General features: G+C 37.9%; 1 protein-coding gene across 1 annotated transcript in view; it reads left to right on the top strand.

The window, feature by feature from the left end:
- Window positions 1-319: 319 nt before the first annotated feature.
- Window positions 320-27,653, top strand: part of trpc3 (transient receptor potential cation channel, subfamily C, member 3) — a 44,661-nt gene continuing 17,327 nt past the window's right edge. The window contains exons 1-6 of the mRNA XM_082176936.1: window positions 320-573; window positions 6,708-7,473; window positions 9,641-9,691; window positions 12,682-12,867; window positions 21,809-21,973; window positions 23,492-23,708. Of these exons, the coding sequence (XP_082033062.1) occupies window positions 422-573; window positions 6,708-7,473; window positions 9,641-9,691; window positions 12,682-12,867; window positions 21,809-21,973; window positions 23,492-23,708 (1,537 nt within the window). The 5' untranslated portion in view covers window positions 320-421. The remainder of the gene's footprint in view (window positions 574-6,707; window positions 7,474-9,640; window positions 9,692-12,681; window positions 12,868-21,808; window positions 21,974-23,491; window positions 23,709-27,653) is intronic.

The raw sequence follows: 27,653 nt of genomic DNA, 5'->3' as shown, positions 1-27,653 counted from the left end.
TGCACTGCAACCAAAGCTACATATAGCATTATCAAAATCAAACTTTTGCACGAAATGGCGCACACTTCATATTACTAGATTTTTGTCTAACCAACTACACACTGTTGGGCGTAATGAAAAGCACTCTCATCATTAGTATGCTTTGCCATCATACTAAGCACTCACACAAAAGCCTAATTGATAATTGATTTGACAGTGCCTTGATTACCCTTTGACCTCAACTTGTTAATAATAACGAGGGCTGTTGATTGAATGATGTGGGCGTGGCTGGTGCTGTTCTCCTGTCACTCACACGCGCACACGCACGCACTCACTCGCGCGCACGCTGGATGCTGATGCTGGATTCGCTCACTCAGAGAAAGAGCATCTCCTGCAGTCAGTGTTTAACACTGGAGTCCCGCAGAGTAGACTCACTCTCTGCATGTCCATGAAAGCCAGAGGATCCAAATACCAGAAAAGAGTGTCGTTTTCTGAGGATGAAGATGAGCAGTGCTGGAAAGAGGAGAACGGCGGAGTGGACGCACATCACCTGACATCCAGAGACTCTTCAGCGGGATATTACCGACACAACATGTGAGTGTGTTCACACAACTCCACAAACTCGCGCGAATCTCTCTGAGCTGACTGGAATGACGCACAACGCGTGAAAAAGGCACAATAAGTCATTTTAATAATATGAAAAGTCAAAGGAATGAGATTAAATAGGCTGTGTTTCTATGAGTAAAATATTAACGTAAAATATTACGTTTTATTAACATAAAACCTGAGGTGATTTTTAATTAAAATACATTAAATACTTTTCATATGTTGTTTATTTCCCTCTGTAAGTAGTTTTTCATTAATAACATGATACATTAACAAATGTAGAAATTACGTAAAAAGGTTAAACGACGTCTTAACATATATTTTATTTTTATTTTCTAATTTAAGCTGTGGCATAAACCTTAAAGCGCCACCTAGCGGACTATCATAATGTTAACAAAAAGTGAAATAAACATCAACCATGTCAGTATTTATTTTGTACAAATTATTTATTGCAGTTTCTTAAATACTAGCCTGAATAATTTCCATCACAATGAAAATAATAGTCTTTTCAAAAGATAATCAAAAGTGTGATGTGTGAGGGAAAATATCTCTGAACAATATTTTCATTGTGCATCTTTTCCAATCAAGATGCAATTTTGTCAAATTATGCAAAAACGACAAAAAAGCCATTTTACACCTACAATGTTTTGAATCTCATTTCCACCACCAGACAATTCTATTAAACGTCATGCATGATTGCATTTACATTTAAATGTACGTGATTATCGAGTAAGATCTTGATTGACAGCTCCAGGTCATGCATGGCTTCCTTCAAGTGCTTTATTTGACTCTTTCAAAACATGTGGTTTTAGTATGAGTCAAACTTTAGTTGTGTAAAAGCATGCTGATCCTATGCATGACATAGATATATGCACAAATACTGATTTTATCAAAACAACTTACTATTGCCTTAAGGTACAGTTCAAGTCTTCTTGATCAATTAGAAAATATAGCACAATATTTGAGATCCTGCTTATGTCTGTGACACATAGTTGCAAAGTTCAAGTACTCGTGATGGGCAATGATATAGTGATAGATTTGGCCACTAAAGAAGTACGACGGCTGTCTTGATTTATGACCTCTGTGTTGACATTTGCTTTTCAGGATAGACATGATAATGAATGAATTCAGATCTGGAACTGGTCTTTCAATACATCAGCGAGTCAGAATGAGCATTTGTGTGAGTGATGCTTTCATTAACGGTGGATGTGCTTCTGTGCACACGCTGTCCAGACTCTGAAATGCCCACAGATGTTGATCTGCGTGTTGTTTCTGAGTAAAACAGAGCTGCAGAATGACAGATATAGGCCTTGAAGCATTGCTGTGTGTGAACATATATACATAGCAGGCACGTTTAACTCTCACTTCTGCACATGATTAACAACGAGCTGCATAATTTACATCAATCGATCCATTTTTCACGATAACAGAGAGGGTGTTTTAATGAAAGGAATAGAAATAGCTTCAGCTCACTTTTTCTCTCTTTCTCCATAAATGTGATTCAACTCAGAATTTCTGATTTCTTTGCTCCAATTTGCTTTTACCATGTGTCACCTTTTACAGCAACATCATCATCATCATCCTTAATATTAGCAAAGCATTCGTATTGATATGAGATTGCAACAAAAATTCCTCAAAACAGATCATCTATGTCTGATATTAATATTCAGTAAACAATATACTGTAGCCTGTCAAACAAGACCATTAATTAGCCAATATTTGACCATTTCAATTATTATCGCACCTTTTTGAGAATGTATGTTCATTAAACAAACACTGAATTTTCTCACAACATTCTGCAAACCTAAAAACAACATTTTGTCTTCATGAAGAAAACTGTCCTGGCACACCTTAAAAATGCATGTTAGGTGGGTTATGATCTTAAATATGAATGCTTATGTTTAAATGCTTCATATTCATCATGTTGTAGACAAGTATAAATTGAGCCATATGCACAAATCTAATTCATTTAAAAAGGCGGTCAATAAAGTAAAGTGTATAGCTCATGAAAACGGCAAGGTCATGGGTTTGATTCATGAATTGATATATACGTCGAATGCATGTAATGTAAATATATATTTTTTAATGTAAGCTCAAATGTAAAAGTTTTTCTTTGTTTCTCACTACATTTGGTCATTACATAATTCCCATACTTGTTATTTAATAGTTTTGATGAGGTTGCACGCAGAAGGAAGTTCACTCAAACTTCTCTCCAGAGCAGATAAAGCAGTTTTCGGGTTGTCTGCTAGAGTCCAGGGGTTTTAGGGCTCTGCGTTTATTGAATCATGGTAGAGTTTGAGCCGCAGATTTCCAGCTGAACGCTTCTCCTCCTCTCCGCCTCTCGTGACCTGAGCTGAGCTGTGGGAAATCAATTACCCTGCTCAAGTAAGGCCGGGATCCTGAAGGCCGGGTTCAAATTCAGCCTTTAAATTAAGCAAACTCATTCTATTAGGGCTGTACGATATATCGTTGTAGCATAAGTCACATCGTATGTCAAGTATAGGGATCGTAGTTGATCCGTACGGATTAATTGCTAAGTTGAACCTGTTTATCATTTGCGCATGTTTTAGGTCCGGTCAGCTTAAAGCTACACTGTGTAAGATTTTCTCCCATCTAGCGGTGAAATTGTATTTGACTACCAACTGAATATTACTTTCTAGCCCCTCCCATTCCGAGGGCGTTTTAACTCCTACGATGGCCGTATTATTCCAAGATTATAGAGCTATAGATGCTATAGTTAGCCAAGCAACTATAAAACTTCGAAGATTTGTCGAGAAGAAAGTGTTTAAACTTCCTTTTAAAATCCTTGCTCTTAATGAGCCACTCCAGTATTGACTTTGGTCTTATTGATTTTCCTGTCGCGTTATCGTTTTAATTCTCTATGTTACATGTCCTCGAGAATAGGTGTGATCCTCCATCTTAAACAGGCTTTCAAATCTGCCGGCAGTCGCGAGTAATCTCCCCCTCATGTTCGTCACGGTGCCACTGAGTGTAAAAGCACGAAAGGCGAAACTTGAATTTCCAGGTATGTCCCTCTTTGACTAATGTATTTTCAAGATGGAGGGGCAACGTGGCTGCCGCCTTTCGAGCGACTCACTCGTATGTATTCTGAATGGCAGATTCTACGCTTACGAGAATACTTGATTAGTTGGTGGAAGTAATTACACATGAATGAGCACATATAATTTTGAAAGATTTTTTTGTTAAAGGTCCCATGACATGAAAATGTCACTTTATGAGGTTTTTTAACACTAATATGAGTTCCCCTAGCCTGCCTATGGTACCCCAGTGGCTAGACGTTTTGATAGGTGTAAACCAATCCCTGGGTATTTTTGAGAAAATGAAAGCTCAGACGGCCAAATCTAGAATCTTCCCCTTATGTCGTCATAAGGGGAAAGGTCACCTCCCCTTTCTCTTCTTTGCCTGCAAAGAGAATTTGGCCGCCAATGAGAAAATGCGCTGCGCAAGCGCGATATTGGTTTTTCCTCGAGACACATCATGGCTTGCAAACGAGCGAAGCATGGCAGTTGCTCAGTGTTTGGATGTACAAATTAACACAAAAGTATTTTTTTAGTTCCTTCATCCGAGCTTCTGAAGAACCAGTGGGTTACGTGAATTACTGATGTGTAATTGTTCAAGTTTAGACAGATAATCTTTCCCTCAAAATCGTTCAATACTGTTTGTGCATCAGTAAATCAAGCCAGTGACTAAAATATCAACTTCACAACGTTTCTCTTGGTAGGATGAAAATAATCTTATTTATTTACAGAAAGTGATCAAAGAACAATCCCTTTTCAATCGCCCAAGCTGTCAATCACACAGCCTGAGTTTATCTGGACACTTGCCAAAACTCGTTATGAAATCAATGACGCTGTTACGCTGCACAGCGAAGCTCTTACTGTACTTACCTCATGTTTGCATTGGTGAAATCATTAGTGAGAGAGCAGAAACAAAAAAATGCCATATTTGAATCTCCAGGAAAAGCATGCAGTAGATAAACTTTTATTTGATGTCTTGAATGTTATTTTTTATTTATTTATAAAAGAACAATAACAGAATCAATAAGGTTTCTTTCGGCTTTTTATTTCTGATTCTTTTTTAATGTGTTCATGAGATTTGCTGGCACTGTGTGCTTTGTTTTGAAGGATTATACTGTGTTGAAGTTGTTTGTTTGTGGCGTAATGTGTTTTATTAGTTTAATACAGCATGACTGTGGCTCAGTAAACAGTGTCGGTGGATTCTCTGAGATTTTCATACTAGGGAGTTTAAAAGCACAGAATTACTGGCAAAAGTCATGGAAATTAATTAGTCAAAAGGTGTGGAAACCCCTTCAGAATAAACATTTGTAATTTTTCTATTACCAAATTCCCAACTCCCAACCAATTCCCAAAATTGTAAGGATGTTTTTTAGACTTAATGTCTTAAAATAGCTTGAATGTAACTTGACACCCTTGCCTAATTTAGTATGCGCAGTTCTATGAATATGCAAATGAGCCCCACCTCCACTCACTCACTCAGCTCAGAGATCCACTGGTTGACGATCACACGTTGATCTGATTGGTTACAAGGTAGTTTGTGACGTCAGAAACACCAGCGATTTCAAAGCGTGTTTTTGAGACTGTCTTAAAAATACTCAGTAATGGTGTCGACTTATGAATTTACACATGGTTTGTCTTAAAGCATATTAAAAACACCACATTGACACATAAACAACATTAAACGCTTGATTTTCACCACAGGGCGACTTTAATACTGTAATAAGTATTCACTGTTGCCTGTTCTGTTCCCCTCGAGTCCTTACTAAATGTGAGTCAGCTGTATTTCAGCACAGACGTCACTCCACCTGTTGTCTGAACGTGGCATCTGTTGCGTTTCATTAAAAAGCTATTAAAAGCCAGAGGGCGATCTCGCCTTCAGCAGGACCGTCCGACCCGAATCACCTCAGCTTTGCATCCCAGTGGGATCACGTCTCTGACGACACGCCACTTCTCATCTCTCTCACTCTGAGAGACACTCAACATGTTGGATGAAGAGTGACGTGAGGTTTAGCCATGCGACTATAGGTGCACTTCCATTTGGATGAGCTTGACGTATAGGGTCTGATTGTCAACCGTATGGAACTGGATAATATTCTGAATGTTCTGATCCAATCTGACTTCTGACCTGTAATGCTGCCTGAATCATAATCACACACGGTTCGTTCATTCGTTGGCCCGAGGAGAACTGAGCGACTGGTTTCTCCCAAGGTTTTTCTTCTCCATTCTGTCACTGATGAAGTTTTGGTTCTTCGCCACTGTCGCCTTTGGCTTGCTTAGTTGGCAACATTTAATTTAATATTCAACAATATTATTGATCTGCCTGCGTTAACACCATTATACGAGAACTGAACTGAGCTGAACTTATGCTGGACTGTGACACTAATTTTCAATTAAATTAAATTCGCATTTATTTGTATAGCGCTTTTCACAATACACATAATTTCAAAGCAGCTTCACAGAGTCCACTAGAGTGATCTGTTATCAGAGGTCACTGTCTAAGTTATGCATTTCAGAAATGTACATATTCAGAATCACAGTTAACGAAAAAGGTATTAATTTAAACAATGTAATAATTAAATGCAGAAGCAATGAGCTAATTGAAGTCATGAATACTTGTTTGTTAACAAATGATTATGACATTTAGAAAAAAGTAGCATTGGTGCACATTGAGAGTTGGCGTCATCTGAAGTCTTCGTGGGGGTCGGCGTCATCTCGTCACAGGTGTTGGTCACCTGAAGTCTTCATAAGAGGCTGGATCCAAACTGGAGCTGACATACTCTCTCGTTACCTCAGGATGAGCATCCCAAGATAAAACCGAGAAGCAAATAGAAAATAATTAGCATTAAGCAAGAATAATCATGTGCATTTGATCTGATATAACTCTATAAGGTGAGGAGATGCATTATATGAATGCTAGGCTAGATGCGTCTTTAATCTTGTTTTCTTCTAGAAACAAACTTTGTTGCATTATTTAACTCTGCTTTGAAACTATCTGTATTGTAAAAAGTGCTATATAAACAAAGCTGACTTGTCTTGATTGTAATGCACACAACAAGGTATAAATACTTGTTTTTCACTCTGCAGGAAATCCTCGGATGCTTTCCCCCATCGCAGGATGACCCTAACGCGAGAGAAGGGTCGACGCCAAGCGATTCGCGGACCAGCGTTCATGTTCAACGCTCGGGGAAGCAGTCTCACAGCAGAAGAGGAACGCTTTCTAGACGCAGCGGAGTACGGGAACATCCCAGTGGTCCGAAAGATGCTAGAAGAATCATCCACGCTCAACGTGAACTGCGTGGACTACATGGGACAGAACGGACTGCAATTAGCCGTGGGTAACGAACACCTAGAGGTCACCGAGCTTCTCCTGCGACGAGACAACCTGGCCCGTGTCGGGGACGCCCTCCTGTTAGCCATTTCCAAAGGTTACATACGAATCGTGGAGGCCATTCTGGGACATCCGTCCTTCGCGAGCAGCGAACGATTGACCCGAAGCCCCTGCGAGCTGCAAGACGACGACTTCTACTCGTACGACGAGGACGGCACGCGGTTCTCGCCCGATATCACTCCGATCATCTTAGCCGCGCACTGCCAGAAATACGAAGTGGTGCACATGCTACTAATGAAAGGCGCCAGGATCGAGCGGCCACACGACTACTTCTGCAAGTGTGCCGAGTGCACGGAGAAGCAGAGAAAAGATGCGTTCAGCCACTCACGGTCTAGGATAAACGCGTATCGTGGACTCGCTAGCCCGGCGTATCTCTCTTTATCCAGCGAGGATCCCGTACTGACCGCGCTGGAGCTGAGCAATGAGCTCGCCAAGCTCGCCAACATCGAAAAGGAGTTTAAGGTAGGAAGACTGGACCAACATGGTGATTATTTTTTTATTGATTTTTTTTATGTGCACCATATTTTTTTATTTTAATATCATGTTTTTTATATTTATTTTTCCTTAGATATTTTGCATAATAGTTTTATTGGCCACGTACACACAGCAACGTTTTGGGGAGTCACTGACACTTTTTAATTAAAAGAGCGAATCTTTTAAATGATTGCGTTGCATGAAAATTATACAGGAGTCACTCTTATGTTTCCATCCAAAGTTGCGCATTTAACTTACGCGCAACTTTGGATTATCGCATTAAAAATAAAAAGAATAAAGCAAAGTTTTCATTCCATAATTTAAAAATCGTCACTTCCTGATAAACTGAAGCTAAATATCACTAAGAAAAATTCATGTCTTTTTTGATGCGCACCGGGGAATTGATTCGGTAAATGTGTTTCCATCGTAGTTTATGCACATGTTTTCTTATTGGATAAAAAGTTTATGCCACTCAATTCGTTTTTTATGTGCTTTTTTAGAATTTATGCGCATCTGTTTCCATCCATGTTTTTTTATTTTTTTTTATTATGCGATATCCCAAAATGCACATAAAAATAGGTTGATGGAAACATAGCTAATGACAGTCGTGAAAACGCGTTCGCAAGTGTTATAGCAAGATATACTATAATAGTTTTTTTTAAATATTTTATTTTAAAATAAAATTGTGTTTGTCATTTTTATTAGTTTTTTTTGTCTTTATAGTTTTTAGTTTATTTAGTTAATATAAGTTATTTTTGTACTTTTTAAAAAAAAATCTTAAAAATTTAAAATAAGCTAATTTCTTTGCTGATCCCGCCTGCGCCTTCTAATGTTTTGTCCAGTTCCCGCCAGCAAGATCCCGCAGTATTTACGGTCTACACGTATTCTTTCTTGCTCCAGTCATTTCAACTCAATCTCACGGGAAAAACAATTATTTTACAAGGTGGCGATTTCATGAAGCTTTGTTTCCACCACTGAATAAAAAATAAAAAAGCTAATTGCAACTTTTTATCTCGCAGTTTTGACTTTTTTTTTCTCTGAATTGCATGATCTAAACTTGCAATTGCAAGATAGTCAGAATTGCATGATATAAAGTCGCATTTGCATGTTATAAAATCCGAATTGCGTGTTATGTCAGAAATGTGAGAAATAAACTCGCAATTCTGAGAAAAAGTGTAAGTCTTTGAACTAATAAACTAATTGAACTATAATAGAAAGTGAGAATTTGGAGATATAAATTGCGAGAAAAAAGTGAGAACTGCAAGTTATAGTCAAAATTGTGAGGTAAACTTTATATCTCACAATTCTGACTTTTATAACTCGAGTTTGTTTATATGAGAGAAAAAGTCTGAATAGCGAGTTTATACCACACAATTCTGACTTTATAAATTGCATTTTGCAGTCAGAATTATGAGATTAAAAGTCACAATTATCATTTAAATAGTTTTATTCCGTGGCTGAAACAAGCTCTATGTATTCGTACGATGTGCATTGTGTGAAAATGTGTGATTTTTAGGAAAAATACGCTTGAAGGAGGGGCGGGGCTTCAGCAGTTCATATGAAAACTTACGGTTTCATTTGAATCGGCCACAAATTCACCAGAACATAAAATAGTTACGTGTCATTGCCATGAGATTGTGTTGCCTATTTTTTCCAATTCCCACAAATAAATTACACTTCTGACTTTTATCGCGTTTATCGCTGCAGGCGAAGTATTTTTTCCTTTGCTGTCGCATAAAATACGCATAAAATACGAAATTCTAACCTTGCACCTGTAAACTGTTTAATTTAGTTGCGCAACAGACAAATGACATTCTGTACCTTAAAACACTAAATACATTCGAGTAACTCTTATTTTATTTTTAGATATTAATGTTTTACTGTGATAGGTCTGATTCGTAATCTTTGATGAATCAGTCAAACAGATCTCAAATTGAATCAGATTCAGTGAATCGTTCAGAGATGACAAATGACTCCCTCACTGAACTGAGTCATAATGAACCTGTGTGAACGTGGCCACTCTTTCTCCAACTGCATTTTGTTGTGTTAAACATGAATTTCCTTCTCCATCCCAAACTCTCTCTCCATTTTAACAGCATTTTAACTTCTGTTGCGTGTGTGTGTATGTTTGTGTGTGTGCTGCCGCCGTCGACAGGATAAAAAGAACCGTAATAAAGAGACATCGCAGCACAATGGCTTCACTCTGGTAAATATGTTTGACTACATTTACTAACTCAGACTAACAGTAAATGTCATGCTTGCTGATTCAGCTTTTATGTCAAGGTTAGACTGTCTGTCAGCGTATCTGCTTGTCTGTCTGTCAGTCTGGACAATTGAATCGCTGTAGATTTCGATCAGTGCTGAGCCAGAGATTCACTTCGAGCTCTCTCTTCAGCTCTGTATCAGCTTCTATTTCAGACAGAATTATGAATTATGCCGTATGTTATTCTGCTGCAGATCTCATGTGTGTATTCAATGTTCACTGATTCACAAAAAACACTTATAGATAGATAAATAATAATGCATTCATGTGTGAATCTCACAAAGCCTGTCTAGAACAGGTCATATTTCAAAAGAAATGAAAAATAATATATTTTGCATGAAGAAAATTGATTCTATTTGTAAGCACATCTCATTACCGTAATACAGTACAAATGTTTGAAAAAGATCTTTTGTGACTTTTCAAGTATTAATTCGTGATGTTAGTATATTTAAAGGTGGTACAACATTATGCAGATTTTAATGTATGAGAATCAAATGAAAAGTAAAACATCTGAATGCATTACAGTAATGAGAATTTAGAATTAATTTATGATTATTTATTTAATTATAAGATTTCTGTATATTTTAAATGTTTATTTCTTTTGATTTGGTGATAATCAGCAAATAAACGTCACATTTTCGAAGCTGTTGTACACATCATACCCACTTTGATAACGTCATGATGTCTGGGTTCAACATATGGTCAGTTATATTGCTTTCCTCATGCTGATAAGAGGTTTGTTGTCGTCCTGGTGGTCTGAGAAGGTCAAATGAATCCCACAGAGAACAATAAAACACACAGCATGTCATGTTTTAAACAGAACCTCAGCAGCAGTGCATGCTGGGAGATCACACTCATATGTGACCCTGGACCACAAAACCAGTCACAAGGGTCGTGTTTTTTTATTGAGATTTATAGATCATCTGGAAGCTGAATAAATAAGCTTTCCATTGATGTATGGTTTGTTATGATAGGACAATATTTGGCCGAGATACGACTATTGAAAATCTGGAATCTGAGGGTGCAAAAAAATCAAAACATTGAGAAAATCTCCTTTAAAGTTGTTCATTTATGTTCACGATTGTGCAGCATTCACTCACACAAATACATGTTTTATATATTTACGGTAGGAAATTTACAAAATATCTTCATGGAACATGATCTTTACTTAATATCCTAATGATTTTTGGCATAAAAGAAAAATCTATAATTTTGACCCGTACAATGTATTGTTGGCTATTGCCACAGATATAAGGCCTCACACTAACACAGTAGCATACTGAGGGTCCCTACATGCAAACCAAAGCATTGAGAACTTTGTAAGTGTACTGACAGTTTAATAAGAAGATACTTTATAAAGACAGTACACTTCGCGTATACAGACAGGAGCCATCTTTGGAAAACAGTCTCGACCAGTCGAACCACGAATGCGGTGCTTTCTTCCGGAAACAACGGACCGTATGAGAACAACAAAACTTTAATTTAGCCACAACCAACGATAATTGTAGTTTGATCACAATCACAAACTAAACCATGTTCCTTAAAAAAAAAAATTGTTGATCAGAGCATTTCTTTCTTTCTTTTTCCAAGAGAACTATAACAGCTGTTTGAACTTTGTTTGATTGATTCTGACATGTATCTCCTGTTGAAGCCCTTGAGTCGGATGTTGCAGTGGTTGTTTGAGTCTGACAGCCTTTTCAACCGAAAGGCCCCTGTGGACGGTGAATTCATTTAAAGAGGAGCTATTCTGCTTTCTTCTCATGTTCATCTTTCTTCAGTGTGTAATGTTGCTGTTTGATCATGAAAAACCTCTGCAGTCACACAGTTCTTCTCTATATCAGTGTCAGTGTTTCTGAACTCCTGAAACGCCTCCATTGTAGTCTTGAGTTTCTTCCGGGAACGAACACGTCACAATATTCCTCATTTAAATAATTAAAGCGCAGAATAAAGGGGCGGGACCTGGTTGAGTTAGTTAGTAGTGTGTTAAACTGGTGGTTATGGTAAGGGGCGGGACATTTCCCAAACACACTCGAAGCGCTCGACCAATCACAACACACTGCTCCAGCCGACCAATCAGAGCACAGTGTGCTTTTCAGAAGGAGGAGCTTCATAGAGACAGGAACTAAACTGGGGTGTGTTTCCCGAAAGCATCGTTAGCCAACTATGTTCGCAAGTTACGTCGTTATCAGCAGTTAAACGAGACCGTGTTTCCCGAAACCATCGTTCCAACGAAGTTGTGAAAGTTGTGTGTTAGGAGCGACAGATCTCCTGCGGTTAGAAGAGTTTCTTGTTTGCATGACATGTGGACTCAATAAATGCTGATCTGGAGAAAAATAAGCATTCAGTGCAATCTGTATCTTTTATTTAGAATACATACAAATGTCATTTACGTCTTTTAGTTTGTCAAGAGATTTAAAGCACCATTTTTGAAGAGTGTGCATGTGTGTACGAGCTCTAGTGCGTAAGAACGAGCCTATGATTGAATCTTTAAATAAAGCAAAATAACTGAGAAAAATGAGGAATATTCCTCAGATGCAATGCCTGTAATTTATAGCAAAACATCTAGCGTTAATTCGATCTTAAACAGATTCATCAAAAAAGTTATTACTTCACCACGTGCGTGACGTCATTAACCAACGTGGTTCAACGGCCAATTTGCGACAATATGGTTTTGGGAAACAGTCGTGACTCGCTAGTTGATTTTTTCAACGATGCATTGTACTATAGTAGTTAATCAGTGAGTTACAACGCTGTACGGGAAACACACTCTGACAGACTGGGAAAAGAGGAGCTGCAACAATGGAGGATATGAGGAAAATAATCAGCATTCAAGCAGGAAAACCTGTTCAGAGCCCAAAAACAATAGACTTTGTAAAAGGTTATGATAGGCCTCTTCTAAACAGCTGATCTGCTCTTTCTCTGCTTCTCCACAGAACGACTACAGAAAGCTGTCCATGCAGTGTAAAGACTTTGTGGTTGGCGTTCTGGATCTGTGCCGAGACACCGAGGAGGTCGAGGCCATCCTGAACGGAGATATATCGGCCGAGCTCGAGGAAGGCCAGCATCATCGCTCACTGCTCAGTCGAGTCAAACTGGCCATTAAATACGAGGTTAAGAAGGCAAGTGTCCGTATAATCATGCCTATTCATAGGGAACACTACACCTTTTCTTTTCTTTTTTACACTTTTTTTTTTTTAGATGTAACAAAATTATGGCAGCGTATTACAACAATATTATTAAGTAAAATATCTCTTTTACATAATATTAATACAAAATTATAACAAATTAACAATAATAATAAATTAAAAAACACAGGCACAGGTCAATTCAGTTATCTATACATTAACAAGAGTTGGAAATAGTCATGTATACAAGAGAAGCAAATTATGAAATAAAAAGGGGTAATTTAGGAAAACCAGTAAATTAATAAATAATGAATGGTTTATTGGGAAGAAAATGTTGGGAATCAAGCTATTTTATCTCCTTCTACCTCATTTATTATATTACTAATATCAGAGTTTGAAATAAAGGATATAAAAGGTTTCCAAATATTCTCAAAAAAAAAAAACAGTTTACCTTTCAAATGTCACATGATCCTTCAGAAATCATTCTAATATGATGATTTGATGATCAAGAAACATTTATGATTATTATCAATGCTGAAAATGAAAGTTTGGGGGCAATATAAAAATGTGAACACATTAAATTGATCAAAAGTGACATTAAATATGTTTATAAAGATGCTATTCTTTTTTCATTTTCCATTCATTAAAGAATTCTGAAAAAAAGGTATCATGGTTTCCACAAAAATATAAAGCGGCAAAACTGTTTCTAACATTGGTAGTAATAAGAACCATTATTAATGATTAAGTACTAATAATAACTGATAATAATTGAGCATTAAATCATCATATTAGAATGATTTGTGAAGGATCATGTGACACTGAAGACTGGAGTAATGATGCTGAAAATTCAGCTTTGATCACAGGAATACTATATTTATACTATACTATATATTTACATAGAAGAAAACTTTTTTTTAATCTTTTTTTTATATTATAAAATAATATTTCACTATATTTTTACTGTATTTTTAATCAAATAAATGCAGTCTTGGTGAGCAGAAGAGACTTCTTTTAAAAACATCCAAATTTATTTGTATGTATGTATGTATGTATTTATTTATTTATTTATTTATTCAAAGTTCATCAATGCACAAAAAAAAACAACCTTCAAAGCAAATAAAATGTTGCATAATTGGGTAAATCTCATGCTTTCATAATAACACATCATATTTCATCATATAACCACAGTATGCATCGCTGCAGATTGTTAACCTCAATATGCATTTATAAAATAACCTTGTAATAAGCCTAAGTGTTAATGAAAATCTGCTGAAACATTATTTGGGAAGGATGAGGATTGGCGTTCATCAAAGCTGCTTTGATTTATCAGTCTCTAGTTTCTTCCGAGGACACAATTAACCTTCCCTGGAATCCTGGGTGAAGGATGTCTGAAATTCACTGAGAATATAATGACGAAAAGTAGATAAAGAGGGACACAATTAATCACATGTGTTTTATTGTGAAGTGTGACTAATCCTCTGTGCCGACTTAGTTTTGTTTAATCACCGGACACACACGTCGTCCACTCCTCCAAACAGGCCAACACACACTCTCCGGGACGTGATCGGATGAAGTGTTAATCAGGCTAACAGCAGCACGCGTCAGCGCCCAGCCACCCTGACATAAAGTGTCATTTAAAGATGAGATTTCAAGAGCCCTAAATGCTCCCAGGAGGACGAGGAGTGTGTGAGGCTCCGGCTCGCGTTAGGAAATGAGTTCAGAGTCAGCCGTCCGCATTACGATGATTACTTCAGCGGTCGCTTCATGCCTGAGAAGTGTTAAATTAAAAGTCATGAAGCGATTGCTTACTTTCAATGAGACTCTGCTGGCGGCTTGTATTGTCACTTTAAAAAATAAATATTCGATTGGGTGAATCATATCTGGCAATCATTAAGTTCTTCAAATTTCTTCAATTTTAAAAAGCATGCTACTAACTTACTCTTAATATTTCTGACATGTCTTTAAATAATAGAAATGGTATTTTATAGTATTTCGCCCACTGAAGGGACGTGTAAAGTTACTAATTAAATCTGCAATCGATTTTAACACAGAGAGCAAAGCTCAATGCACAGTTACAGTTATTCTGAATGTGATTATTTGCAATAACTACGACCTTTTTGCACTTTTTACTGATTTTATTCTTATTTTACTTCTTTCTGGTGTGCTGGGGTATAAAAAGAACGGTGTGAATCAAAAAAAGAGAAATATTTTAATAATTATTGTATAGTTTACAAAGCTCTAAAAGGAAGTCATGCAATTTTTTTAGTTAAAATCAGTTCTATTTAAAGTGCTGTTTTATTGGCATGATTGAATGTCGCAATAACAAATAAGAATAAAATTGAATTTAAAATAGGGGATTTATAGTTACTTAAACTTACTTAAACTGTGATTAATATATATACAGAAAGCAATCAAAGAACAATCCCTTTCCAATCGCCCAAGCTGTCAATCACACAGCGCGAGTTTATCTGGACACTTGTCAAAACTTGTTATGAAATCAATGACGCACAACAAAGCTCTTGCTGTACTTACCTCATGTTTGGATTGGTGAAATCATTAGTGAGAGTGCAGAAACTGCGTGGCAATGATAAGATCTTCATTCACGCGATCAACAGGCTGTCATCTGCTCAATGCTCATCACTGCAACCTTTTATGTGATGGTAATAGATCTAAATACTTAAAAAACTTCTCACCATTCGTTAATCTCGATAGCTGTAATAGTAAAAACATATAATAGCTGTAATAGTAAAAGTATTCGAGAGAGTTCCACATGTAATGCTAGCTATTTCATATGCAAGCATGTCAGCCAATCACAGCAGTGAGCGTTTACACTGAAGTCTCACAGCAGCCAATCACAGCAGTGGGCGTTTACACTGAAGTCTCACAGCAGCCAATCACAGCAGAGGGCGTTTACACTGAAGTCTCACAGCAGACACGCCCCTTCAAACAGAGCGTTCAAATCAGAGGCTAAAATCAGGCTAGGAAATATGCCTTTTATTTCTAAATTATAATAACTTTTGATCTAAAAAACATACTAACATTATAAGGGCACCCCAGGAAACATTCTAAAATAATAAAATAATCCATGCAATGGGACCTTTAAAATATAATGTATTACTGTGATGCAAAGCTGAAATTTCAGCATCATTACTCCAGTCTTCAATCACATGATCCTCCAGAAATCATTCTAATATGATGATTTGATACTCAGTTATTATATTGATTTTTATCTTATTTTAAACATTAATAGGTTTCAGTGGTTGTGCAGCTAAAAAGCAAATAAGTGGAAAAATAAAGCAAGGTACTTTATTTTAGTACGAGGTACAATAGTGACGTGCACCGCATGAGAGCCAGAAACTGTTCCTACAGCTTCAGTTCGTCTTGCAGATGTAATGTGCCTCTCTGGTGCAGTTTCAGCGATTGCATGGTGAGGGATTCGCCGTTACCCAGCAGACAAATAGAAACCCGTCTGTCTTGATTCACAGCCAATCAGATTGGACCATTGCCAGGCTGTTGAGAAATCCATTTTTATGTGATTGTAACCCGAGAGGAAGGCAAAACCTCAGGAACCTCTTCAAGGTTGTTTGGATTCGCTCCAAGTAGCGTTTACTCATCAGGAGAAACATCAAACCTCAACGGCTGCTTTTGACAAGACCAACGCATCTTATTTCCTCATGCACACATCCCAGGAGAGACAGTGAATCATGTACTGAAATTAAACACGTGCTTCATGACTTTGCTGTGATATTATTCATGAAACAGCAGTAGCAGTTTAATGTTTGAGGTAAAGCATTAATCTCTCTCGCTGGGTGGGGGAATCTGTCGTCTTAGCACGAAACTTTAGTACTTACACCAGCGCTGTCTCAGACACACAGGGCCCTATTTTAACGATTTAAGCGCATGGTCTAAAGCACACGGTGCAAGTGCACTTAGGGAGTGTGCGTCCGAATACACTTTTGCTAGTTTAACGACAGGAAAAATGGTCTAAAAGGGTCGTCCCTATTCTCTTAATGAGTAATGGGTGTGTTTTGGGCGTAATGTGCAATAAACCAATCAGAGTCTCTTCTCCCATTCCCTTTAAAAGCCAATTGCGCTTGTGCCATGGTTGATTTGCTATTTACATGGAGGAATTTGCATGCGGAAAGACTGAACGTTTCTCCAGAGCGCAAACGGATCTGATCGTGGGCGAGGTTAAAGCTCGCTCTGTGTGTGTGTGTGTGTGTGTGTGTGTGTGTGTGTGTGTGTGTGTGTGTGTGTGTGTAGTTAAAGCGTAAGCAGACCATCTACGGGTCAAGCCGGATTCCATCATATCTATGTTCACAATAATAATATTTTAAAAGTGTACGTGCGCTGTGGACCCGCCTATAGGCGCACATTACTAACACGCTTTTTAAATAACAAAAAAATATTGCGCCATTGACTTTAGAGCAGATTTCAGTCGGTCAATGTCTCAGACTATTTCTGTTCCTCAAAATAGCAACGGTCCAACAATGCGCCAGAACACACACTCGTTCTCAGACCAGCAGCTCATGGGCGCACAGATGCATTTGCTATTTAAACAACGTGGCGCAGGACGTGAAAATGATAACGGCGTCGGGCTGGAACCAGCAAAACACACTTGCGTTGCGCCTGGCGCTGCATTGCACCATGTGTAAGATAGGGCCCATAGACTTTAACAACCATCAGCCATCTCTAAAGGTGTTGAAAGATGGTTGCGAGTGGAAAGAGATGTTTTGACAGTGATAGTTGTGTTGTAATGAGCCGGTTTGTCCCTTCAGGCCTCACTCACTCACTCACTCACTCCAGAGAATCAGATGGGAAAGTCTGGTTCTCGCTGTAGCTTTAGGGCGTCTTTTTTACAAATGACTGGAGTGAAAGCAGCGCCACAGGCCGCAGACTCTACGCTGATGATCTTATCGTTTAGTGAATTACACTAATGTCTGGTGATTCTTCTCATGGGATTTAAACTGTTTTGTCTCTGTTATTTAGGCCGAGTGCCAGTGTTTAGTGTGGTGCTGTTTGATTGAATGGTACAACAATATACTAGAACAAATTATTGTGTTAAAATGTCCCTGAATGAGTTTTTGTCTCATATTTATATCATATGATATAGTTAAGCAATATCACACGAGTAACGAGCACAATATCACACACGAGTGCAAATGTGACACTGATTTTATACATCAGTTCAATAAATAAGTTAATATTGTGTTATATTTTAGAGTCTGTTTTTGTTACCTAAAAAGCCATAGCAGAGTGACTGTGCTTCTCCGAGCAACGCACATTGGAGTTTCTGAATGATTTCGCGTTTTGAACGAATTGGGTGAAGCAATGATTCAAAGATCCATTCATAAAGAGAAGCATTTACTTAATTCTTGAATGAATCTGCTGTTCGAGTGAATCAATTGGGTGAATCAATGATTCAATGATTCATTCATTAAGAGAGCCATTTACTTAATTCCTGAATAAATCTGCGGTTCGAGTGAATCAATCGGGTGAATCAATGATTCAATGATTCATTCATTAAGAGAGCCATTTACTTAATTCCTGAATGAATCACCCATTTGAATGATTTGAATGAATGAATGATTCAATGACTTACTCGTTTAGACATTTACCACCACCTACTGGCAATTGTAGTTTCTTATTTAGAGTAGGCCTATCATTAAATAAAATAAATAAAATCCATATTAATAAAAAACCTATTACGGGTATAGTTCACCCAAAAACTGTTATAATTTAGTACATAAGAGTTTGTCATAATTTACTACATAAGAGTTTGTGTAATAAATTCTATGTTGAATCAAATAAAATATTTTAGCTACTTTTAAAGTACTTTTTAAAGCTACTTTTTGTAATGTCTATTTGATGCTTTTCTCATTTATCACAATAATGACTTTAAACGATCATTTGAGGGTAATTTCTCTGCCAAATTTAATGTGTGATTCATCGCCACATTTAGTAATTAAATAGCTTTAAAATTTTACGTTTTCTTTTCTTTTTATAATTTGACAGCTCTAGTATATACAGGACAGCTAAACATTGTAAAAAAAAAAAATTAATGTTTTTTGAAAGAAGTATCTTCTGCTCACCAATTCATTTATTTTATCAAAAGTATAGCAAAAGGATTAATAATGTGAAATATAATTTACATTATATAGGCAATTTAGATGCTACATGGTACTTCCATGGTAATATTATTGTAATATTGTTGTTTTTACAGCATGAATAGTTATGAATATGCTAAATACTGTTTAAATGAAACCGAATGCATTAAAAACTGATTGTCCCCGTTTTCAGTCTTTCAGTTTTCTGTCCTCTTCTCAGTAATATAATTGTGGCCTGTTATTCATAGCCGTTCTTTCGTCCTGAGTTCATTCTTTCATTTAATTATGTGGATGTATTTTCAAGTCATTTATTCTGAGCCTCATAATTTATGGCAGGAAGGGGTTTATAGGACAGCCGTGAAATTAACACCTGTTTTTCTCTGGGGATTGAAGTTAATTAACCTACTACCTTAATACAGACCGTCCGGCACACGGGAAGTGGCGGTGTGTGTGTACGTGGCCCAGAAAACACATGTTGGATTGCACACCTGGGGAGGAATGGAGATAGTTTTATTGAACTTTGTATGAAATAACTAAAATAAACTTCTCATAACAGGCATCTTTAAAAAATCTGTGAATGATTTCAGCCATTTTACTAACTTCAACCACACACTCTGCTTCAAAACGCTCTTTAAACTGATGTAATCGGCAAGATGTCATTTGCTGATATTGGGCCCTATCTTGCACCCAGCGCAATTGACTTTGTATACCGACGCATGTATCATTCCTATTTTGCACCCGCGCACAGCAGACTTTTCCCTCCACAGACGCACGTCGGTAAATTAGCGAATAAACTTGCGCTCCCGGGGGCGGTTCAGCGCAAAGAGGAGGTGTGTTTCGGCGCAAACGTTCCCTGGTGCTATTTTGCAGTTTCAGAAAACAATTCCGTCACTGATCAGGAAAAACCTAGTCTAAAGTCAGTGGCGCGTTGCGCATGTTATTCAGAGGCTATTTTAAGGGCGCATGCTTGGCCATAATCAATGTAGCGTGTGCACAACACACATACACTTTGCTTCTCTCATCTATACAGACGCAGCAGTTGCATAATACTTATACTAATAATGTAATACATAATTACAAGGAAAAATATTAACACACGAGGGAAATCATTGTGGTGTCCATGAAGATGTGAAAAAATAGGCATAAATATAGCTTACACATTTACCCAAATTATTATACGCCTGTTTAACCGAAGCAAATTTGGGTGTGTTTCTCCATCCCCAATGTCACTTCTCTGTGTTTTACGGCCCTGACGAGAACGTCGGTCTCCTCGGCTGTGAACCGCTCCTGGTGTGCGCCTGGCAAATCCGCCGTTATAATAGCAATCCGCCATGGAACAAGCGCGCCTGCTCTTAAAGGGAATGTGAGATGACGCTCTGATTTGGTTTATTTCACGTTACTCCCAAACCACACCTATGAGTAATGAAGCTACTTCAGACCAACCCATTTTAGATTTCCGAGATCCGCCCACAAAGTTACTTGCGTTTCGCTTTTGATACTTGCGTTTCAGATCATTAAAATAGGGCCCATTATATGACTATCCTGAGCTGTTATGTCAAAAACAGTCAATGTCATGCTTTTAAGAGCCTCTAAAACATCTACTGTAATAAACAGTTTTATTTTTGTATCTATTAATAATATTTCAATCATGACACCTCTGAATAGTTTTAGCATGTTATCGACTATGGCTATGTTAATGGATTTGGTCATGGTGGACTAGATCTGCTTATTGCTGCTGCTGCAGAGCAAGTACTTGCTATTGTTAATAGATACACAGACAAACTGCTGTGAACATGTAAGATATGCTTGAGCTGCATAAATAGACATGCATAAATCACATAGCAGATCTGGGCAGGTGGAGCTGGGGAGGTGGAGGGGTTCAGAGGAACTCTGATAGCGTTAGTGATGTCCAGTTCGCGAATGAATCGTTCTTTTGAACCGGTTCTTTTTAGTGAACCAGTTTACCAAATCGGACTGAACCATCTGAAACAGTTCAGAACTCGAGTCAGCACGGGTTTACAAGTTACTCAACTCAAAACTCACTTTTAGACGTGCCTGACAGTCGCTCCGTCTCAAAATGAGCCACTATCAAGGAGAATATGATCCTATGATGCCGGTTATATCTCTCTCTGAATAACTGAGAACAGGACTGGACCACTGTCTCTCTTTACTGTCCTTCTGTTCTTCCTGCTGACAGGAATAATGCATGCTCTCTAAGTTAATTTTTCAGTGATTCCACATAACATAATAATGGCCGGAACCCTTTTCTGCGCCATCCGCTCCAGATGAGTTATGTGTCTGCTGGGATGTCTCGATGGTTTGTTGCTATGGTGACGTCTTGAGCAAACTTCGCAAGATGCCATCATCGCACGCAAAGCCATCATTTTAAAGGACATATTTCAGTGTTTATAGCCGAGACAGACATTTTTTTGCAGTGTTAAACTGCAAATTTTAATCAGTTTGCATAATCCAACGTTAAAAAAAACCTCCAGTCTTCAGTGTCACATGATCCTTCTGAAATCATTCTAATATGATGATTTGCTGCTCAAGAAACATTTCTGATCATGTTGAAAACAGTTGTGCTGCTTCATATTTTTTGTGGAAACCGTGATGCTTTTTTTCAGGATTCTTTGATGAATAGAAAGCTTAAAAGAACAACTTTTATTTGAAATAGAAATCTTTTGTAACATCATAAATGTCTTTACTGTCACGTTGGATTAATGTAATGCATTTTTGCTGAATAAAAACATCAATAAAAAAATTCTGACATACTTTTGAACAGTAGTGTAAATTTTAATTATGCCATAAATCTGCCTCTCTTTCTTCAGTTTGTGGCTCATCCGAACTGTCAGCAGCAGTTGTTGACGATCTGGTATGAGAATCTGTCTGGTCTCCGGGAGCAAACCATTCCCGTGAAGTTTCTGGTGGTTTTGGTCGTGGCACTGGGACTCCCCCTGCTAGCTGTGGGGTATTGGTTTGCCCCGTGCAGTAGGGTAAGACGCTTTTACACACACACACACACACACACACACACACACACACACACACACACACACATATATATATATATATATATATATATATATATATATATATCATCTGTAATACCATGGCTATTTAGCCCTTTATATAAACAGGGCTGTGTATTTGAGCCCTGCACGGGCCAAGAAATCCAGCCCTAATCCGGCCCTGGCCTGACAACGTCTGCAATTTTTCTGCCCGAACCCGACCTGAGACCATCATCAATATCACTTTAAGCTCTCTCTGACGAACGCTCTCTGATACCCGCTGTCTCTGCTACACACACACACATGCTACTAAGAGGTAAACTTTTATTATAGGCCTCAAACATAACTACCACCACCGACAATCATGCCCTCAAATATTACTACAGACTGTCCATTACAGAGAAGCATAAGCTTAGAGAAGAGAAAATGCAGTAGAGAATATTATATAGCCAAGCTATGTGATCCAGCAGCAAATAAGTAAATAAAGATTTACAGTCTACCTTTTTTTGATGTTAAGTAACTTTACTGAAGAGCAATGTTTCAAAGAACTCTTCGCCAACTGGCTAACATTAAATAATAATAATAATAATAATAAAATCCGTTGAACTGGCTAACGTTAGGCTACATGTATGTTTGTTACTTGTACTTGTATTAGGTTTTGCATTTGAATATATATTTATTTAGACATTATTAAAGGCTAATTCATAGCTTTATTAGCCTGGTAAAAAGGCTTTGCATTGCCAAAGCATTGACAGAGCTTTGATCCAATGGTGTTGAGCATTGACAAATTTACAGCCAACAGTGGGAAGCGTCCTGATCTCATCCTGAAGAGCCAAGTTAGACACGTTCCTGGGTCGACATGTTTTGTTGACAATATTCCTGCCCAAAAATGTTATGCTAACAATATCCTTACCCCTAAACCTAATAAGTTATCCCTAAAATCAGTTGGAAATGATAAGTGAACAACACTGATATAGAAGGTCCTGGTTGTGAGCCTAAACTTGACATGAACTGTAAACCTGTTCCTCAAATCTGATTGGTTGATTGGAATGTTGTTCTAGGATCAATGAAGATGTTGATCCAGGAACATGTTGCTCTTGGTGAAATCAGGTTCAGTGGGGAGGAAATCATATTTCTAGTCCTACAATACCATCCACTCTATTTTTTCAGTTTATTTTAGTCGTTTTTTCTCTGCAGTAGTCAACTCTGAAGTTACTTTTGTTGCTATATATGCCATGTTTAAAATTTTCATGTTTAAGATGCATGCAAAGCTACAGTGTAAAAAAAAAAAAGTTTATTGGAGTACGTTTTAGTCATTCTACTTCAAAATTTCACGTTTATTTCATTGTTACTTGCTGTTTTCTTATACATTTTTGTGAAATTCACTAGCAATTTCTGAGTTTCAAGAAGTAAATCCTTCCCTTTTTTCAGTGTAATGAGTCTGTGATTGTTATTAAACATATTTTGTTAATCTGCCGCATGATCTTTTCCATGTTTTCTCAGCTTGGTAAAATACTACGCAGTCCTTTTATGAAGTTTGTTGCTCATGCGGCCTCCTTCATCATCTTCCTGTGTCTGCTGGTGTTCAATGCGTCCGATCGGTTTGAAGGAATCACGACCCTTCCCAACGTCACCGTCACTGACTACCCGCTCCAGATCTTCAGAGTCAAGACCACACAATTCTCCTGGACAGAAATACTGATCATGGTCTGGGTTGCAGGTAATGCACGACATCGGCAATGCTTGTAATCAATATTTAAAGCTACAATATGTAAGATTTTTGTAATAAAATATCCAAAAATTACTTGGATTTTTAATTTCAGAGATATTCCAGTTTTAAATAATGGCTCGTCCCTGTTCACTTGTCGCCTGTCAATGACGTAATACCGTGTTATCCCTGGTTTCCGCTCGTTCTGCCATAGTAACCATGGCGACAGACGTGGACAACTGCGTTACGTCTAGCGGCGCGCTCACGCTGTTGTTGTTTCGCTCAAACTTTATGGATCATGGCAAGCAGACTTTGGGACAAAAGGAGAACTAAAACGAGGATCAATATCAGCGTGGCGTTTTCGAGATGCCGAGAGCTAGCGTCCGCGGCTAACTTCCACTTGACAGAGACGCGCAAATGTAGAGGTGAGCAAATGTACATAAAACTAATCAATGTTATACAGCTCAACATGATGAAATGTTAGAATATGATCAGTATGTTACTCTAATGTTGATCTAGCTCACTGCTAGTCTCATACAGACAAACTAACACACAGAATAACATTATAACTTTAACACACTCAAATGCAGTTTAGTGTGATAGTGTAGAGCGAGTGAAACAGCGCTGCGTTCCCTCACAAGTGTCATTGGTCTAATAAACTGCCCTGTGTGAGTGTTATTCAGCACTAGCGGGTAAGTTAGTTCGGTAGGATTAAATGTCCTCATTCCTTTATATCCGCGGGACTCGCGTGTGACGCTGAGATCTGTCTCTCATTAGCACTCGCGCCGCTTCATTCCACAGTCATGCTAAACACATCAGTGTATTCACTCATCAATAAACATTATTAGATCCATCGGCATGACGACAAGTTCCATAATTCCGCTTATGCGTCATCAACTGACGCCTTTGTTATTGTGAGAGGTTAGCGACCCCTAGTGGCGATAAAAATTACATATTGTAGCTTTTATTTATATGATTTCAACACTACATGATATCCCTTTGTACAACTAGTATGTATCCTTGAAGATTTAGACATTTGATGAGGATTTTATCTCATTACTGATTAGGAGAAGCAATTGAGATATTGAAGAGATCTAATTTGTGACTGTTCTTTTATAAAATGGTCAGTTTTAGTTATATAGGACATTTAATTAAGAGACTAATCTATCACTTTCAGAAATAGAGTTCCTCACTCCAGGACCAAAGCAGGACGATCAATGAACCTCTCAATCGTTTTGTCCTCATGAGACTGACAGAGAGTGAGAGTTTGAGTGGATTAGAGTCAGTGAAGTGAAGTGAATCTCTGAAGTGAATGAAATTCAGAAAATTTCCTCCCAGACTAGTGCTGGGCAATAACTTACAAAAAATAGTGACGCTTCTAACATTGCTATTGATTAGTGAATCAATTCATTAGGAAAGTTAATTTCAAATAACCATTTGAATAAAAAGTTACACATTTTCAGTTCTTTAGTTTTAACATATTTCGTTTAATCACAAAATGTTATACTAGGTTATGAATTGGGGTTTTTCAGTTTGAGTATTTAATGTAAATGATCTGTTCAAGATTAATTCTGTTATTTTTGTACCTGATAAATATTGCTCTGATCGCAGAATATATTTGGGGTTGGTCTGAAGTCTCTTCTGCTCAAGGCTGCATTTATTTGATCAAAAATACAGTAAAAACAATGAAATGTTATTACAATTCAAAATAATTGTATATTTTCTATGTGAATATATAGTAAAGTGTCTATATAGTGTATATATAGTATATATAGTAAAACATATATAGAAAAAATTCCTGTGATTTCAGCATCAATACTCCAGTCTTTGATGAATAGAATGTTTAAAACAATGTTTATTTGAAATGGAACTTTGTGTAATACTCTTGGGGCCCTATCTTGCACCCAGCGCAATTGACTTTGTACAGCGACGCATGTATCATTCCTATTTTGCACCCGACGCACAGCGGATTTTTCCCTTCACAGACGCACGTCGGTAAATTAGGGAATGAACTTGCGCTCCCGGGGGGCGGTTCAGTGAAAAGAGGAGGCGTGTTCCGGCGCAAACGTTCCCTGGTGCTATTTTGCAGGTTTAGAAAACAATTCCGCCACTGACAAGGAAAAACCTAGTCTAAAGTCAGTGGCGCGTTGCGTATGTTATTCATATGCTATTTTAAGGGCGCATGCTTGGCCATAATCAATGTAGCGTGTGCACAACGCGCATACACTTTGCTTCTCTCATCTACACAGAAGCAGCAGTTTTCCTTTTTGCAAATCATAGGCTACATAATTACAAGGAAAAATATTACCACACGAGGGAAATCATTGTGGTGTCCATGAAGATGTGAAAAAATAGGCATAAATCTAGCTTGCACATTTACCCAAATTATCATACGCCTGTTTAACCGAAGCTAATTTGTGTGGGTGTCTCCCATTCCCAATGTCACTTCTCTGTGTTTTATGGCCCTGACGAGAACGTCGGTCTCCTCGGCTGTGAACCGCTCCTGGCGTGTGTCTGGCAAATCCGCCGTTATAATAGCAATCCGCCATGGAACAAGCGCGCCTGCTCTTAAAGGGAATGTGAGATGTCGCTCTGATTGGTTTATTTCACGTTACGCCCAAACCACACCTATGAGTAATGAAGCTACTTCAGACCAACACATTTTAGATTTGCGTCGGGCGCAAGAGTCATTTATCCCGCCGGTATAATAGCAACAGCGCCCGAGACCCGCCCACAAAGTTACTTGCATTTCGCGTTTGATACTTGCATTTCAGATCGTTCAAATAGGGCCCTTACTGTGTCACTTTTGATCAATTTAATCATGTGTCCTTGCTGAATAAAAGTATTAATAGTATTAAAAGTATTACTTAGCTCAAGCTTTTTAACAATAGTGTAAATCTATACCATTAGTTATATATTTTTCATCAGTTATATAATACAATGTATTGCCTCCTTAAACAGCCTTTATGAGTTTAGGTATTTTTAAGTAACACGTACTGTGACTTACTACTTTTATTTTTTTAAAGGGCTTCTTGACTGTAGTTAATCTAGTTAGTGTCTTATCGTTTAGGAAGGCACAGTTCCACACTCACGTCAAGAAACAAAAAAGCAAGCAAAAAAGGCACTGTTCAGCATAATATTTTCTAGCCGTTTGCAACGAGTCATGTTCATTCATCACTGTCGTATTGTGAAATAGATTTAGTAATGCGAGGCAATGCATCATTGAGAGAGCTCAGATTGGATTGAGTTTAGTTCCCATTTGGTTTGTGGATCAGAGAATTCTCCCACAATGAGTGCACCTCATTACATTTGGTGTAAGAAAATGTTTCGCTGTTTCAATGCAGGACAATATGAGCAAGTCCTTAGCTGAAACAGATATGTGCAACTGTTCTTTGTCATTTTAAGAGGAAAGAGGATTTTTTGGGGACTATTTTCATCTTCCAGGTTTGAAATCAACGTGAGGATGTGATTCATTCCTGCACTATTGCTGCAGTGCCTCTTAATTATTCATGATACTATGTGACTTGTTCTCTTGCATGGTGCAAAAATCCCAAAAAGTGTTGTTTGGTTTCCACCTTGATTGTGACAGGCTTTCAGTAAATGACGACACATTTGAAATGTTAGAGTGAAAAAGCCATCCTCACTGTGAGTGTGTGAAGCTATCGAACCTGCTTGGATTGTGAAAGTGACCATGCGTGGAGTCCATTAGTGGTGTTATTTTTCACTCTACAAACCAGAAGACTGTCGCCCTGTGAACACTTAAAGTGCATGAAGTGGAAGTGACGTATATCCGAGTGAAACGCTTCTGGAACAAGAACAAATGTGGGCGGGGCTTAATGTTGTCTGTGGGGAATTGATTGGATGGTTGTGGTTTGCTATTGGCTGATCTCATGTGAGTGACAGGTCGCTCCGCCCACATCATCAGAGAAGAGAAGACATGCTGCGAGAGGAAGTTAT

Source organism: Leuciscus leuciscus, assembly GCF_965113295.1.
Source record: "Leuciscus leuciscus genome assembly, chromosome: 8".
NCBI lineage: Eukaryota > Metazoa > Chordata > Actinopteri > Cypriniformes > Leuciscidae > Leuciscus > Leuciscus leuciscus.
This window is presented reverse-complemented; position numbering and strand designations above follow the sequence as displayed.